Consider the following 17887-nt stretch of genomic DNA (forward strand, 5'->3'; position numbering starts at 1 on the left):
TGACACAGTGGACTGATTCACACATAATGTTAAACCATGGTTTAGTGCCACATGCATGATCCTACACACGCCTTCCTCCACCCAGTGCCCACAATATGGCTTTGGAAGCATTTAATTGCATTTTCATTGACTCTTGGCTTCTTGTGTCATTTAGATAAGAGTAAAAGCTGTAGATTATATGGCAGAGTACCTGTTTGCCTTTAAACTAAACAACAGATTCCATTTATAAATGTAAAGCAGCTTACCATTGCAGTCTGCATTGTTTAGCACATGGGTAGGCAAACTAAGGCCTTGGGGCCGGATCCGGCCCAATCGCCTTCTAAATCCGGCCTGCAGGTGGTCTGGGAACCAGCGTGTTTTTACATGAGTAGAATGTGTCCATTTATTTAAAATTCATCTCTGGGTTATTTGTGGGGCATAGGAATTCGTTCATATCCCCCCCCCCAAAAAAAATTGTCTGGCACCCCCACAAGATCTGAGGGGCTCCCTGCTGAAAAAGTTTGCTGACCCCTGGTTTTGCACACCCTCTACAAGTTTGCATTTTTTTAAACCAGCAGATGGCAGTCTTGATTAGACTAACCTTGAAATTGTTCAGTTGGCCAGAGTCCTCAGTAGCATTCTTCTCTTCCGCTTCAGTTTAAAATTAGATTTGAGTACAAAAGCTAAGGCTCAAGGTTGGGATAATTAAGAAACCAGAAGTACAGAATATTAAATACTGCAACAGCTGCCTTCAGCAATTTTAACTCGTGCGCTGCAATAATAGATTAGTAAAACAAATATGCTGTATCATAGATTTATGAGCTTAGTCAATAGCTCCACAGGTTCCATTAAAATTGTGTCTTATAAGTTTAAAACTTCACTGAGGGTGGGGGCTTGCACTAAAATGAGATCCTTTTCCACAAGTCCCATGTCTTTTGTGATAGTTGATCAATTGAGCTCTGAATTCCTTCACTGCATTGTGTTGCAGCAGCAGCAGAAGGAACACGGCTGGGCTGAATGTGCAATAGTGTGAGGTATAAATAAGATGGTAAATCTATGAAGTGGTAGAATGAGCCAAACCATTTCTCACTGCAGCCGTGTGCGGAGGTTACATTTGTGAGTGTCCCCCTTTGTGAAGGACCCTGCCAAATACAAAACTAGCACACATGGAATGGTCTGGGCTAGAACTTGTCTTCTGGGTTGTTGCTACTGTGTCTTTAATGTATTAGGCTTTAAAAGGGGAAAAAAATGCAGGGGATTATTTCAAATCTGGAATCTGCTACCCACAATTTAAAGTAGTACAGTCCACTCTACCACCTCATTCTGCTACATGTGTGTTAATAAGTAGTGGAATGAACTGCACCACTGTTGGTGGTGGATTCCATTGCTAAAAGGATGCCTTCGGGGGGTTGTTGTTGAAGGAGCATCGTGTGGGCACTGAGACACCTGTAGCCTTTTCTGGAAGCATAATTGGGTAACAGGGATACACCCAAAGTGTAGGACTTACTATTAATTTAACTTTCCAATAACTACACTCTTTTCTTCTTTTTTTGTAGCTGATTTTGGTTTCTGTGCACAGATTACTCCAGAACAGAGCAAACGTAGTACTATGGTTGGAACACCTTATTGGATGGCTCCTGAAGTGGTCACACGAAAGGCCTATGGCCCCAAAGTGGATATCTGGTCCCTGGGTATCATGGCTATTGAAATGGTCGAAGGCGAGCCCCCATATCTCAATGAAAACCCTTTGAGGGTAAGGCATAAGTTTTCAAGGAACTCTTGATTCCCTGGAACATAGCAAAACACAGTAAAAACCCACAAATTTTGAATGATTTTTCAGGTCCTTTTCAGTTCTGATTTAAACTCAGGTGCTCATACAACCACATTTTTTGTTTTTCATAATGCCAATGTTTGTTTGTTTGTTCGTTCTTGCAGGCATTATATTTAATAGCAACAAACGGCACTCCAGAATTGCAGAACCCAGAGAAATTGTCCCCAATATTTCGTGACTTTCTAAATAGTTGTTTGGAAATGGATGTAGAGAAAAGAGGGTCAGCCAAAGAACTGTTACAGGTAAAGCCGCTGGTATCTTGCAAATGGCATTAGTTGTAGACAGTGCTTTCTGTTGACAAGTCAAGCTACTGTAAAGGAAGACTGATATATGATCAACAAATTCAGAAAAAAATGGGATAGAACGGGGAACATAAAGGTAAAAAAGAATGGTCGAATTCCACATTATGCTAATACAGTGGTTCTGTCTGCACAAGCATTCTCTCTTTGCCAGGTGGAAGAATCTCCCTTCTCCTTGCCCTGTTGCATTGCTCTGGGGGTTCTCCTGACTCTTATAAAATACATTGGGAGAAGGGAGGGAGTCCTGTTGGGCCAGCAGGAGGCTTTTAACTGGCTTCTGTTACTGCACCGGGATAGCTGAATCCAACCTAGTATCTTTGCACATCTTAAAATTTTATTAGTAGATCTATGTGATCACTCATCAATGCATGTTCCCTGGACAACTTTTAAAAAGAAAATAGTAGTAGTAGTAGTAGTAGTAGTAGTAGTAGTAGTAGTAGTAAAAGAAAGTAGTAGTAGTAATGATGATGATAATAATAATAATAATAATAATAATAATAATTATAATTGCAAATGATTGACTAAGGATTCAGCTAAGTTTTACTCAGAGTAGACCTGTTGAAGGCAATGACCCTTGGTATAAGTTAATTTTAATAGCTCTGGTCTGAGTAAGACTTAGCTGAATACCACCCACTAATACTGATCATATTTTAGTATGACCTAAGCACAGTAGGTAACCTGTCTCCCTGGTCATCTCTCCTTTGCATTTTTTGCTAAGTGTATGACTCAAAATGCTGCCGCTGGAGTTTCCTTTTAAGTGTTCTTTCATTAAAAGGTTGTTTCTTTTCTCTTTTGATAGCATCCTTTCCTGAAACTGGCCAAACCTTTGTCAAGCTTGACGCCGTTGATCCTAGCAGCCAAAGAAGCAATGAAGAGTAACCGTTAGCATTGCTGCTGTGGCCTTCATCATTTTTGTTTTTTTTTGTTTTTAAAGTTTTTCATAATATATAAATTGTTGCTCTTGTTAGGGAGGTTGAAAGTCTGCAAAAGGGAAAAAAAAATCTCTCACCTGGAAGACACAAGAGAAGAAAAAATGGTGGTGGTAGTAGTGAACTCTTCTGGAAGAAGTTGTGAACTGAATCACTGGCCTTTTCACCACTTTTGCAGACAACTCCGATGTATTTTCCTATGCCTGGGAGGTGTTTTTTTTAATGACTTTGCTGTACCAGATCCCATTCATTGTGCTCTGTTGGGCACTTTCAATACTTGAACAACAGATTCAAGCTTTTGGAGGGAGGCATTACTTTGATCTGCTGACCTTCCCCCCCTCCCCCTTCCATTTGTCAGTCATTCAAAATCTTGCAACATCTGAGTTACTAAAAGGTGGATATGGTAGAATTGTTAGCTATAACTGTATTGTAGCATTAACCACCCAGCTACCTAAGAACTGTAGTTTTTTTCCCCAATGACTGTTCTTAAAGACAGAAGAACATGAGTAGAGGGGAAGAAGAAGGTTCAGCAACGTCTGATACATAATTTTGTTGCATGGACTTTTTAACATAAGGGAAAGATGCCTCTGAATTTAGGAGATTGAATACATGCGGGGAAGAGGAAAAAAGTGTTGCTTTTCTTTTCTTGGTTAATGCTCAAACCATCCCGTGGGCTCGGGGAGAGAACTCCATCCCTGTGACTTGTCTTCCATTCCTCCCTTGCCTCTGTAGGCTTGTTGGTAACATTTTAAAGGGATGTCTTGAAAGTGTGTGGTTTGATAGCAAAGTGTTGTATCCATGTTCTGACTTGGGCTTTGGGCTTTATGCTGGTGCCTTCTGAATTTTTAAATTGCTCTTCTTTGTCTTAAGTACCTTTTGTATATGTTGTACATTTCCCCTCCAAAGCAACTTTGGAGCTGTCAGGATTAAGTATTAGAGCTCTCTTCCTTTTTATATGTATAAAAATGTATATCTTCACCATTTCTACTAACAAAGACCCAGCAGATTTTCAAAAATAGAAGATCCAAGACTTTTTGTATAATTCAGCCAGCTGAATCTTCTGAACACCAAAAGTGCTATTCTGTGGAGACAAACAACTGGAGATGGCAAAGTAGTCTCGATTCAACATTATTTGAATTGGCTTGTGAGTGGCTGCAGAACCTTGCCTTCTCATGGTTCTCTTGAAAGACTTACCAACTGTTATGGCTGAAGACAAACGCAAGATAAAGTGCCTCCCTAAATGAAAGAAAGTAATTGGAGCTGTAGAGGAATTGAAGTTCTGGTTGAGGTGGTCAGGTGCACCGTGGGGATTCTTCAGTCACATCAGCCTTCTAGAAGCACTGTGTTTTATGTGCAGCTCTTTATCAAGAATTGCCAAGTGATGTGCCAAACAGTAACATAACAGACTTACTAATTTGGTGCTATAGCTTTGTCGCATTCCTACGTGGTATTCTTGGGAGAACATTTTAAAACCCTAGCCGAGAGGCCGTCTTTAATGCCTTTAATGCCTGATGGTCAATGAAAAGCCTGTTTCTTACCTGTGTACAATATTAATATGTGTTGACATAAGGGCATAATTTCTGCTGGGTTTTACGAACAGGTTTGCAAAATTCTGGGTTCTGAGTCATTGCATCACAAAGGGCTCCATTCCCTCAGATCTTGGAGCTTCTTGCACCCTGCTCTGTACCAACAAATGCCTTATTAATGCTGATGAAAGCAGTGCCATACTCCAACTTGCAGTCCTGTGTCCTATGAGAAGTATTCATTTGAAAACTGTAACAAAGCAGCCCAGTTGCTTTCAGAGCATTTTGAATGTGTTTTGGTTTAGTCCAAGAAATGTGGTGTCCTGGTCTGAGTGGTATTTTAGGTGGTGTTCTTCCTCTGGCCATAACTCGCAATACAGTTACTATAAAGTATAGAATAGCCATGCTCTTAAATTTGATTTATGTGAGTCAAACAAAGAGATTTAAAGGATTCTCTTCAGTTACCTTTTCTTACCTTTGAGCTGTCGTCTGTTGCTGGCAATGGAATATGTGGAACCCATGACTCCTGCTGTGAGATAAGTGTATGTTGGTGTTTTTATGGTAGCAATTAAAGGTAACACTTCTGAAATAAACAAAAAGCAGCATTTGCTGATTTTTAATGTGATTAAGAATTATCTTAAATGAGTAGTTGACTGCCTCATCATGAGGGTTCGCAAATCCTCCTTTAAAAGTTGCTTACAATTTGGGTTGGCTCAGGACTTGCTGAAGCAGGACCCACTGGCAAATCTTGTGCCAGTCATGATCATGAGTACTATCACAGCATGTCTGCATGGGTGCTCTTAAGTATAGCAGCTTTGTACTACAGCAGTGCGTTCATCTAATTTCCCTGTCCACTATTGCAATAAAGGGTTAGGGATAGAAACAGACATGAACTAAATGGGAACTCTCTGTTTAACGCGAGCCATCAGGAAGTTCCTGATTATTGCGCAGCGATGCATGTGGTTTGTATGGTACAAGGACTGAACATGTATTGCCAATGTCTTAAAGCTTGGTTTAGAAGTGGAAAAGTGGCAGTCTTTTTCTCCCCGTCCCCTCTAATGTCTGCTCTGAATGTTCAAGATTGTATCTTCTGGGCACGGAAGTATAGCTTATGAGCACAGGAGTAAGAACACTCAGTATAAAATTGCATAGGTTATTGACTCCTAACTGCTCTTCCTGCTAAAGATGCCTTAACCAAATATCCAGGCACCAATGTGAGTAAATATTGATCGATTCACATAGTTACTCACGGCTTACTCACACAGTCATCTTAGATTAGATGTTAAGCTGTTCAAACAGTATCCTGAATACTCCAGCATCGTACCAGATCCCAGTTCAATGCATTGCTGCAAAAGACTGTTTTGTAGAGTTTGAAATGGTCGTAGCTGAGCATGTATTGAAGTGTTCAGGGCAACCACTTCATAGCTTCAATATTCAGTCTGGGCTTACAAAAAATGCCCCCCCCCCCCCCCCCCGTTCTTGGCTGAATCAGTCTTTGAGTGTTGGGCATGTTTGCAATGGCACGTTATGGTTATTGGTGTGAACCTACAAGGAGGAGAGAAGGATAGAGAAGGGTATCTCATTCCATGAAAGCAGGCTTACCTGGAATGACGAGTTCCCAATTCTGCCCCCCCCCCCCGGCAAAAAAATCCAGTTGAAATAGACACGACTACTTACCACAAATAAGTTTAGCATTTGCTGGTTTGAATGGAGACATTAACAACTTGAGAATATAACTGATTAACTTAAGCAATCACCATATGTGTTCTCTGGAGTAGTTTGGAGTCAATTAAACTCTTCTGTTAAGAGTTACAGAATTTCTTTGTCTTTGTAGCTGGAATTAAGTACATCTTCTTGAAATTGTTTCCTTCTCTTTGTTCCCTTTCTCTCACTTCATCAGATGGAAATGAAAGTAGTGCAAGCTTTCAGGTTTTCCCCCCTGTCTTCAGATTTTGTTGCCTTTTGTTTAATTTAATCCCATTCTGTTATTTAATTGTTACTGCAATATTAACTACTGTATTTGACTATGTTTAATGACTTTGTTCTTTCAGGGCTAGAAATAAACATTTCTAAAATGCTTGATGGTTCTCATTCTCTCTCCCACCCTCCCCCAATAGAGGCTTACTTGAGTTAATAGGGACAGAGAAGAATTTTTGTTTCATACTATATAGTGTGATGGTTCATTTGATGTAGACTTGCAGCTTAGTTATCATTTGTCTTCAAAGCTTTTGTAACACCCAGCGAGCAGCTGCAACTTTTTCGTACTGAGCACTGTTTTCAAAGCAATTCTGTAAAAAAAGCCATGAACATTTCGCTCCCATGATTTTTGTGCTGTTTAGGTTGTTATACAAGTTGATGGATCAAATTGGTTCTTCGGCATCTGTATAAAAAGCCCTTAATGGATACTTTATGGAGACGAATTTTAGCCATCTGTTTGGCAACTTAGATATTTTGCAGATGTGCTTGAAATTATAACTTGATTACAATGTTTTGTGCATGATCCTATTGTTAAGGTTCACAGAGTCAACCACACACCTTTGCCTCTGGATACTGTCAGTTTTGATAAGAATCGGGAGTGTCCATTATATCTAGTACCCTGGGACCAGCTCAAGATGTCAGAAAAGATAAAGCACCATGTGATTACCCCAGGCCTGCTTGGATTTACTCTGGATGGGTCTGCAACCCAACGCCAGTTACTTGATTCATAATTGAGTGTGCAGAGATTGTACAGTTGGATGTGGCTCCTACAGTGTTGATCCTCAGAAATAAATTGAACAAGCCTGCCCAGAATGCATTTGCCTTCCCAGTGAGGAATCTGTTTATATTTAATAAAATGATTCCACCACGGGTAACTTCAGTCTAAAATATAAACTCACTGGGTTGTATCCAATGCTAATCCTACTTACAGTAACCCCACTGAAATTGTTGAACATGACTAACTTAGGACCGGCTTTAGATACAACCCTTCATTGCCTGTGTCAGTCATGTGATACATGGAGTTACTGCCATTCTTTTACCAAAATGCCAAGGGACACCGCCCTGAAACAAGTGGTTCTAGCACCAGTATAAAGTAGTTACTGAAATGTTAAGGGAATTCATGTAATGTTATGGGAATCCAGTGTTTTCTGTGTTCTACTTCACCAGAGCCCAGAGCAGTTCCAGTCCAAGTTTTACAAAAAAATTGCAAGTCACACAGCATCAAGTGATAGCTTTTTTTAAAAAAAGCCCTACCATGCACCTAAAGAAAGAAAGCTTGCCAGCCGCCTTTTTCCTTCTATCCTCTTCCCCCTCTTTTTAGCATTATTGTGTGATCTTCTTAACGCCATCAGCTTCTAATGAGGTTAACTCATTAGAAATGTGGCAGACACACGTTTTGAAAAGTAAATTGTCTCCATCCACATCCATTAAAAAAAAGTATAAGTAAAAAATAAGAAACCAATCTAATTGCTTTACAAACAAGATTCTGAAAAGGGCAATAAAGAATCAAACGGGAAGCTGGGTTCTCTGAGCTTGGCTACTGTATTAAGTGTAGCCTTTAAGGAAACTGTTCTGAGCATGCTCAGAACATTGGCTCCTGGATTTATCAGAAAAGTAACCTGCTAATGTGGCTGGATTGCCACCCAGGAGGGAGAGGAGAACTGTACACCTAGGGCTAAGAGCTAGTAGCTCCATTAACATACAGATATCTGAAGGTATCTGAAGAAGTGTGCATGCACACAAAACCCAGAACAAACTTAGTTGGTCTCTAAGGTGCTACTGGACAAATTATTATTATTATTATTATTATTATTATTATTATTATTATTATTATACAGATTTACTATCATGTTTTATTCCTGCTTGGTGATAAATGGATGGAGTCTCCTGGTCATAGCAATGCTATGAGAATCTGGGTGATGCAGAAAACTGATTGACCAGAGAACTGGAGATTCACAGAAGAGTGGCTTTGAGATTTTGATGGAAACTCTCTTAAAAATTGTGTGATAATTTACATGGTAGGGCTAAGCCCTTGTTGCCCTAATAGACCCGCCTCCACTGACTTTAATCGAGGTAGGAGAAATGAAGAGTGGGAAGAACACAAAAATATAAAATACTAGATTTTAGCAATGGCAATTCATTATTTTTTAGTCATGTTTACAAGGTGTTCTCTCAGTTTACAACATACACTAAGCACTGGAGGGGGCAGCTTTATGGGGCCCAAATTCTGTACATGCTGTGAATACCTATAAATTGCCAATGAGGTGGATAAGAAAGATGAAGTGTGAAAAGTGGTGAAGAATTTCAGAGCTGGAATCACGTGGAGGAACAATCACTAGAAGTTAGTCTTGCTTCACACCCTCAGGCAAATTCTACAGAGCTGCACCTTGCTTACTACATATTTCATTTTTGTTCCACGTGTTTCATTTTTATCCAAGGAGCCTAGTGTCCTGTTATGTGGTTCCCTCTACGTAGATCCCAAAATAACCATTTGTGGTTGGTTCCTTGAGAGCGTGTGAGATACAACAAGCTTCATATCGGAGGAGGTATTTGAATCTGGATCTTCCTGCTCAGCCAGGCACTCTAATCATGGCATGAGATTGCCTTCCTGTTTACTCAAGAACCTGAATTTTGTGGGTCCATAATTCATCTCTTTATTCACTCTTCATGCTTAGTTGTGTGTCTTATTGGTTTGGTATGAAGAAAACATTGTGAAGGTGACCAGAGACAAACTAAAAATAAACGCCACAGTCCAAAGAACCTAAATACTATTGAACCTAAATGCCTGGGCTGTGTGTATGTGTAACTGGTGATATTAGCCAATAACCCAGGCAGTAAGAATGAAGGTAAATGAGCCCCAGGAGCATATCGTCCTCAGCTGTAAAAAATTAACTTTGTTTGCAAGAGCAAAGATTTCAAATGTGCTCCTGGAGTCACAATGCTGGATTGAAATATTAAATTACTTACTGGTTTTACTGCTTTCCGAACCAGTTTCTTTGTGTTCTAGCTAATACGTTTTGACTGGGTTGGTGGTAATCATAGAAGAGTCAAAATGAGATCTTGGCTATTGATGATGTGGCAGTGATAAGGGAGTAGCTCTGTCCGAGGCAGTTGCACTATGGTGTCAAAATGTGTTGGTTTTCCCAGAGACTTCTGTGACCCTACTGACCTGTCAGCTTTTGCCACGTTTGCTTAAAAATGCCTTTCTGTGGAAGAACAGCAGGTGTGGGCTAATCCTTATCCCTCTCTCTCTTTTAAGCAGTGTCGATCCTTGCGTTACAGGGCACCTCCCATCTTCTGTGTGACTTCCAGCATGGCTGGTTTGAACGTCTCCATAGCCTTTTTCTTCTCCATTGTCGCCCTTTGTGAGGTGACCAGGAGGCTCTCCAAGAGAATTTTTCCACCTAAGCTGTACTCGTGCTTTGCTAGCGAACTGGCCAGCTCATTCCAGCTGTGTGCTTGCTGCCTGGAGCTAAAGATGCTTGTGGAGATTGGTCCATGGGTTGGTGGCTTTGGCCCAGATGTGAGCTTCACACTCCTCTTCCTTCTCTTCTTGGTTCATGGTGCTTCTTTTGATGGAGCTTCTGCCAACCCTGCCGTCTCCCTCCAGGAATTTTTAGCTTTGGATTCTCCTTTTGTGGCCACAGTTTCCAAGCTCTTGGTCCAGTTTATGGGGATGATAGCAGCTGGTGCCTTGACCAAGCTATATTGGTCCAGGGAACTGACAGACTTCCACATGATTCAAAACATAATGGCCCAAGACTGCAGCTCATCGCTCAGAACATCTGTCTCCCATGGCATCTTTGTGGAGGCCACATGCTCATTTTTTTCCAACGTAGCGATTCTCAGGTTCCGATCCAGTTCTCCCATGTACAGAGCCCCTGTCATTGCACTCACTGTTACTGCCTTGGCCTACACAGGTAAGGATTCAAAGCTAGTCTCCTCCTCTTCCCAATGTTATATGTTCAGAAACTTAACCAAACAATTTAATCTGTGCTGTGCTTTTGTATATAAATGGAATTGGCCATGCGGTAAATAAGGGTCATTTGCTTGTGTGACTTAATATATATATATATATATAATTTTATTTATAATTTTCATTTATATACATTTCAACAAAAGTTCAACAATAATTCTATCATTTCAAATCTCAACTTCCTTCCTCCTCTTTCTGCGGTTCCTTAAATTTATTTTCATCATTTCCTACGTATTCCAAATTATCTTAACTTATTCTTTTATTAATCTGTTTTCATATATGCTTTTGAAACTGCAAGTTATTACAGTAATCCTGCCAATGTCTTAATCTGTTTACAATTTGTAAATATTCAATAAACCATTTCCATTCCCTTATAAAAAGTTTTTTGTCTTGATTTCTTATTCTTCCCAAGTTTCTGTAGCCATTCTTCTTTCGTCAGGACGTCTTTCCATTTTGGGGCAAATAACATTTTTGCAGTTGTCATTGCATACGTAAATAAATTTCTATACTGTTTAGGTAGTTCCACTCTTATAATATCAAAGAGAAATGCTTCTATTTTCTTTTTAAAAAAATTTAAAAAAATAAATGTTACCTTACCATCTTTTTCAATTTGTTACGTATCATTTCCCAGTAAGCCCTTACTACATATGAAAAAATGTGCCTTTGTCTTTACATTTCCAACACTTACTCAATTTTGATTTATACATTTTTGCCAATCTACTAGGTGTTAGATATAACATTTTAATGTAATTTTCTCTTAAACCATAGCTTGCTGTAAATTTTATATCTATAGTCCATAATCGTTCCCATGCTTGTATTTCTATATTATGATCAATATCTATTGCCTAATGTATCACTGAAGATTTCACTTGCTTGTCTTTTGTCTCCCATTCCAATAATATTACACATTTTAGACATCACTTTAACATTACAGTCTAATGGGTCTCTCTCCAATTGTAATAATTGTTGCCCAAACCCATGTTTCATATCTTTATTAAATACTTCATTCAAATGATGGTATTGTATCCATGTTGTTAACATTCCTGATAGATCCTTAAACTCTTTTAATTTAAATTCTCCCACCCGCCTCTCTTAATAAATTTCTGTAAGTTGCCCAACCTTCCATCATATTCTTCTTCACTGCTATGGCTTCTAATGGTGAAAGCCAGAGTGGTATTTTGGTCTCCAATAGATTTTTGTATTTATCTCATACCCTATAGAGATTTTTCCTAATTATATGGTTTGTAAATCCTATAGGTACTTTCACCTTTTCATACCACAAATACACGTGCCATCTAAAAATATTATGACTTTCCAAATCTAAAATGTGAGGATTCTTTAATATCAACCATTCCTTCAACCAGCACAGACAAGATCCTTCATAATATAATCTCATATCCAGCAGGGAAAAACCTCTCTTTTGCATCTCTCCATATTTTATTCTCTGTTTTCCCCATTGCCTGATATATTTAGAAATGACTTTTGCCATATGTTGAAACAATCTGTCTTGCCAGTCACCGGTATTGATTGAAACAAAAATAACATTCTTGGTAATACATTCATTTTTATAGTCGACACTACCCAGCAATGCAAGTTTCATTTTACCCCATATTTGCAGGTTTCTTTTAATATCCTCCCGTATTTTCAAATAATTTTCTTTATGCCTAAGGGCAGTATAAAGGGTGAGATACTGGGAATAAGAAGCGAAGGTGGTGCTTGAGATTGACAGTGATAGAGGCCGCTAGAAGCCACAGTTATAGGGGATCTGAAAAATGGGACCAGGAGGATTTGCTCTTTGATTCATTGATTCTCAAACAGCTCCTAACCGAAGAATGGGAGGCTGTAGCATCTCTTGCTGCTGAGGATAGGTGTGTCACAGTGCCCATTCTACTCAAGGCTTCCTGAAGATACAACATCGCTGGTCTTACTGCTCTCTGTTTGTTCATCAAAGGTCTAGGTCCTTCCAGAACTTTCCCTCCACCCTGCACTTGGTCTCTGAATGAATTCTGTGCTCAGAAGTAGAGGGCTTTCTATCTCTATTACTCAACCTTCTTCAGCGCCTGGTGGGAGGAGAGGCTGCTGCCGCCCAGCCCTACATAATGCACTGACTCTGAGGGGCAGACAGAGGGCAAGGACACCCTGGGTGGTAAGAAAGGGGGAGCAGAGCGCAAGGAGTCTTGGTTTTTATTTATTTTTTAACGCTTTGTGTGTCCATGTCCAGTCTTGACCCTTTCTAAAATCTATTTATCGCTGTGCATTTTTCTTTTTGTAAATCTATCAAAGAATAAAATAAAACCGGGATTAAGGAGTTTTCTCAGGACAGTGGAGGGTGTGTGTGCTGCCCTGTTGGTGGCACTTACCCTTCTCCTGATAAGAAATGCTCTTGGGTGGGGGTGATACACAAAATGTGGGGTAGAAGAGGGTCAATTGGACAGGGAGTGAGAAATGTCCCAATTTTCATCTGAAGAATGTTAGAGGGTATGACTGCTGTCAGCTTCTGTAAATGGAATTGGTGATGGGGTGCGGCAGGGGGGAACCATCTTATCCTTAAAGTAGTTTAAGGGTGCTGGGAATTGTAGCTCTGTGTGTGGGGGACTACAATTCCCAGGATTCTTTGGGGGATGTCATGTGCTTTCAGGTTGGGTTGAATGTGCCTTAAATGTCTGGTGTGGATCTTCCCAGAGAGAGACAGCACTGGCCCAGGGCATGTTGCTTTCCTGAGTCGCTACCTAGCAGAGTTGCAACTCAATACTTCAGATTAAATTCCCAGATTCTTCTGTTCTTGTTTCAAACTAAACACCTTTCATCATGTCAGTTTAATAGATCTTATCATGCACATGTTGGTGTCTAAGCCAATTTGATTAGGTGGATTGAACTGTTTGCATTTCTCTTCCTGCAGCTGCACCTTTCACAGGAGCCTTTTTTAACCCTGCCCTGGCATTTGCTGTGACTTTTTCCTGTTCTGGGAACAGCTTACCAGAGTATATGCAAGTGTATTGGTTGGGGCCCACTGCAGGTAAGTCAGATTTCGAGACAGTGGAAGATACAACTATGGTTGCAGCTGTGACAAAATTTTGTAGTACAGACGAATAATGCCTAAAATAATGCCTTTGTGGCTTAGGGCCCTCGTATCTACGGGACCGCCTCTCCTGGTATGCCCTGCAGAGGACCTTAAGGTCCATGAATAACCATAGTTTAGAGGTCCTGCATCCTAAGGAAGTCAGATTATCCTCCACCAGGGCCAGGGCCTTCTCAGTGATGGCTCTGACCTGGTGGAATGCTCTGTCCCATGAGACTAGGGCCCTTCAGGATTTAACCTCCTTCTGTCGGGCCTGTAAGACAGAGCTATTCCGCCTGACCTTTAATTTGAATTCAGCCTGATCTTTTATTTCCTTTCTTTTCCCTCCCCCTCCCTTTTTATGAAGATCACCCTCTCTGAGACCCCACAGCTAATTCTCCCCTGGCCTCCTCGCTGGCCCAAGTAGGACCAATTCAGTTAGGCCTGGGGATTATCTAATTGATTTTTGATTTTTGAATTTTATTGTTATTCATGTTTTTATACCGTATTTTATGCTGCTTTTATAATTAAGTGTTTTAAGTGTTTAAAGGCCGGGGTATAAATAAAAATGTTTTATTTATTTATTTAAAGGTAAAGGGACCCCTGACCATTAGGTCCAGTCGTGGCCGACTCTGGGGTTGCGGCGCTCATCTCGCTTTATTGGCCAAGATAGCCGGAGTGCAGCTTCTGGGTCATGTGGCCAGCATGACTAAGCCGCTTCTGGCGAACTAGCTTTATTTTGATTTATTTGGTGTTATTCTAAGGCCCAGGTAGTTTATATCTGACTGTAATTTATCTCACTAAAACAAGTGGGTCCCAGCCAGACTAGTGGGGGATCACTATAATTCTTTTTAAAAGTTTTTGTAAATGGCTGCAGACCTTTTGGGAGGTGGGGCAAAGTAGCAGGAGTAGAAAATTGAAAGAAGCTGGGAGATGCATCTCAAGCAGTCAGATCAGATGAGTTTGAACATTTCCAGGAAGCTAGCAAGGCATCTTTGGAAATGCATCCCCCTAATTCCTGGGAAAGAGAAGACAAACTCCATTAGGGGTAGGAATGAATGGATCCATCAGTTTTGGTTCTGTCAGTTTTTAATTTTTCCAGATTTAAATTCAGTCCTCCACAATTCTGAAGCAATTTGTGAATTTCTGACCCTGAACATGGGAATTTTTCAGCTGCTATGGAAACATTAAATTAAGATGTGTGTGTGTGTGTGTGTGTGTGTGTGTACACAGGCTTGCTCTTAACAAAAACTAGCAAGCAGTAAATGAAACAAAGTTGGTTTTGTTGTCATAAAAAAGTATTATGTTTATTTATTTAAGGAGGTAGAATGATCAAGAAAAATAAGATTTTTTTTTTAAAAAAGTGCCAGATACAGCTTTGAAAAGTTTGAAGACTACTGCTTTAAAACAAATTAAAACATAGAAGCTACAATTAAAATCCGCTGCCTAGCAGCCGAGAATGAAATTCTATATGTTATGAGGCAGCCAAAGTCATGAACATGTAACAGAGCATGACCCAGAAATCTTCTTCATTCTTCCCCAGCCTGCAGCCTCTGCTCTCTTCCCCTTATTTAGGGCTGACTAAACATAAACACTGATCACCATGATCACTGCAGATGGTGACAGCAGTCACAAAATTAAAAGATGCCTGCTTCTTGGGAGAAAAGCAATGACAAACCTAGACAGCATCTTAAAAAGCAGAGACATCACCTTGCCGACAAAGGTCCGTATAGTTAAAGCTATGGTTTTCGCAGTAGTGATGTATGGAAGTGAGAGCTGGACCATAAAGAAGGCTGGTCGCCGAAGAATTGATGCTTTTGAATTATGGTGCTGGAGGAGACTCTTCAGAGTCCCATGGACTGCAAGAAGCTGAAACCTATCCATTCTTAAGGAAAGCAGCCCTGAGTACTCACTGGAAGGACAGATCCTGAAGCTGAGGCTCCAATACTTTGGCCACCTCATGAGAAGAGAAGACTCCCTGGAAAAGACCCTGATGTTGGGAAAGATTGAGGGCACAAGGAGAAGGGGAGAGAAGAGAATGGGACAACAGAAAACGATATGGTTGGACAGTGTTCTCGAAGCTACGAACATGAGTTTGACCAAGCTGTGGGAGGCAGTGGAAGACAGGAGTGCCTGGCGTGCTCTGGTCCATGGGGTCATGAAGAGTCGGACACAACTAAACTATTAAACAAGAACAGCAACAAAACATAAACAGAATTGTTCTGTTCTGCCTTGAAAGTCTTTGCAAGTTTATAGTTCTTATCTTAATTGCCAGCAATGTTGTCTTAGAAAGTCTTTGACAAAATCAACATACTGTTTTCTAAAATGAAAGCAAACTAATATAATGAAATAAAAAATGAATGGGGACAAAATGGCAGTTCAGAAAGATTTATTTCTCTTCTCTAATTCAAGATAAGATGTGTTTGATGCCCCATTAGGTTCTTCTAATCTGGAGCAAGCTTGCCTATAGTGAAGGTGCCCTTGTATGAAGGCCTCAGAGTCTTTTCACAAATAGTTGCAATCCCTGCAGGTTTTATAAGGTCATTCTAGCAATAAGCTGATCAGACATTTTGTGCAGACTGATTAAGTCTTCCTTGTTATTGACTCTCTTCCAGGGATGCTGGTAGCTCTGTTCGTGTATCGGGGGAACATCCCACGACTCTTTCAGACAAACCTGCTGTACAGTCAAAAGAACAAATACAGGATCCCCAAGGGAAAAGCAATTCCATTGTCTGGTGCTGAACAAAGACAGCCAAAAACACAGAAGGTGACCAGCTGCTCAGGACCATCTGACAGAACAGAGTGAAAGAGATTGGCATTGGTGGGTGGCACTGGGGGTCCTTTCAGTCTTTGATTGTTATTATTTGGCGTGAGGAAGAAGACCTTGAGCATCTCTCTGTGTTCCTGAGGTCGCTTGTAGTGCATTCTGGCTGGAAAGAGGGACAAAAAGTCATCTCTCATGTGCTGCCATATCACCAGTGTATTGCATTGAGCTAGGTCCTTGCAAAGGTCTGTAGAAGTTAAGACCCTTAACATTCCATACATTCAGGTTGTCTTCTTCTTAGTGCCCTGTTCAGGATATTTTTCATTCTGTAGCATTCTTATGAATGGGTGGGATGATGTAGTACCTTGTGGCCCCCACCCAGAGAAAGTTAGCTATCTTCAGTGCTTTTTTCCTATGGGTACGCATTTTATGAATCTTTGTACTTTTGTCCATTTACTGTATTTATTTCCCCCGATTTGAACTATTTTCTTGAGTCAAAATGAAAGTACCCCTAAGGAAAAAAAAGCACTGGCTATCTTTATGTTCTGTGATATGGAATTAAATAAGGGAGGAGCCTGTGGCCCTCTGTATGTTGTTGGACCCAAGCTCCCATCAGCCCCACCCAGTTTGGCAAAGTGGGAAAGGATGATGGGAGCTGTAGTCCAAGTTCCCCAGCCCCATTATATAATATGGTGGGATCTTTGGCATTCTTGAATGTACAGGCAACTCGCAACTCACATGCATTCAAGTCGCAAGGGACCGTACACATGTGTGACGTTTTTGGCACTGAAAGCTGGTGGGGGCAGAATAGGATCAGAATTTGTTAGTGTGGGGGCAAAATAGACTGGATCGGACCAGAAGGGATTTACATGCATCCAACTGACTCATATCGCGCCCTGAAACAGAACTACTGCATAACCTTCGTATGTGTTATTAAGGGTTTGACACTTAAATCATATATTTGATTTCATATGAATCATATGATTTCATACGAGAGCTGCTGGAACTGAGTTCTGGTGAGTTCTGGCTGAAAAAATCCCTGGGTATTTTTTGCACTTGTGTAATGCACTGGAAGTGTGCAACAGCTTTTGTGTGTGTGCAATTGCTTATTTATTAGATTTTTCATCTCCCCTTTACCATGAGGTCTCAGGGTGGGTTACAGCAATTTAAAAACACAATCTTTAAATCAGTTTAAACAAACCACAGTCAAGAGAACTGAGTGCTCCCACCCCAAAATGTTTCTAATAAGCTTCCAGCGGTGACAGCAGATGTACAGCAGCTGACTTACTGGCTAAAAAAAAGTATTTTTATTAAATTTCCAAAAAGAATCCACATAAAATACCAGTGCATATTACAAACTTTTTTCTTTCTTTTGTATTGTCAACTAATATTGACTTAGTGACATTTTATGGCAAAGGGAAATCCATATTCAATCTGGGCAGGGGGAAGAGTAGAGGCATGGCGACATCACATAGACAACGCTGAAAGTTTGTGTCAATGAACAGCCCCGATTCACAATCAACACTCCATCTGGAATTTGCCCCTTGCACC

General features: G+C 40.4%; 2 protein-coding genes across 4 annotated transcripts in view; both read left to right on the plus strand.

Moving 5' to 3' along the window:
- PAK2 (p21 (RAC1) activated kinase 2) overlaps window positions 1–6638 on the plus strand; it is a 46220-nt gene extending 39582 nt beyond the window's left edge. For all 3 annotated transcript variants that reach the window (XM_028730920.2, XM_028730921.2, XM_077929991.1), the window contains exons 13-15: window positions 1536–1732; window positions 1915–2052; window positions 2909–6638. In XM_028730920.2, coding sequence (XP_028586753.2) covers window positions 1536–1732; window positions 1915–2052; window positions 2909–2995 — 422 coding nt within the window. In that variant the 3' untranslated portion in view covers window positions 2996–6638. The remainder of the gene's footprint in view (window positions 1–1535; window positions 1733–1914; window positions 2053–2908) is intronic.
- A 149-nt stretch (window positions 6639–6787) lies between these two features.
- LOC114597725 (aquaporin-12-like) lies at window positions 6788–16755 on the plus strand. The gene is made up of 3 exons (XM_028730919.2): window positions 6788–10458; window positions 13414–13530; window positions 16188–16755. The coding sequence occupies exons 1-3, from the start codon at window positions 9852–9854 to the stop codon at window positions 16376–16378; spliced, it is 915 nt and encodes a 304-aa protein (XP_028586752.2). The 5' UTR covers window positions 6788–9851; the 3' UTR covers window positions 16379–16755.
- Window positions 16756–17887: the final 1132 nt, after the last annotated feature.

This window comes from Podarcis muralis, chromosome 6, assembly GCF_964188315.1.
Source record: "Podarcis muralis chromosome 6, rPodMur119.hap1.1, whole genome shotgun sequence".
NCBI classification, from domain to species: domain Eukaryota; kingdom Metazoa; phylum Chordata; class Lepidosauria; order Squamata; family Lacertidae; genus Podarcis; species Podarcis muralis.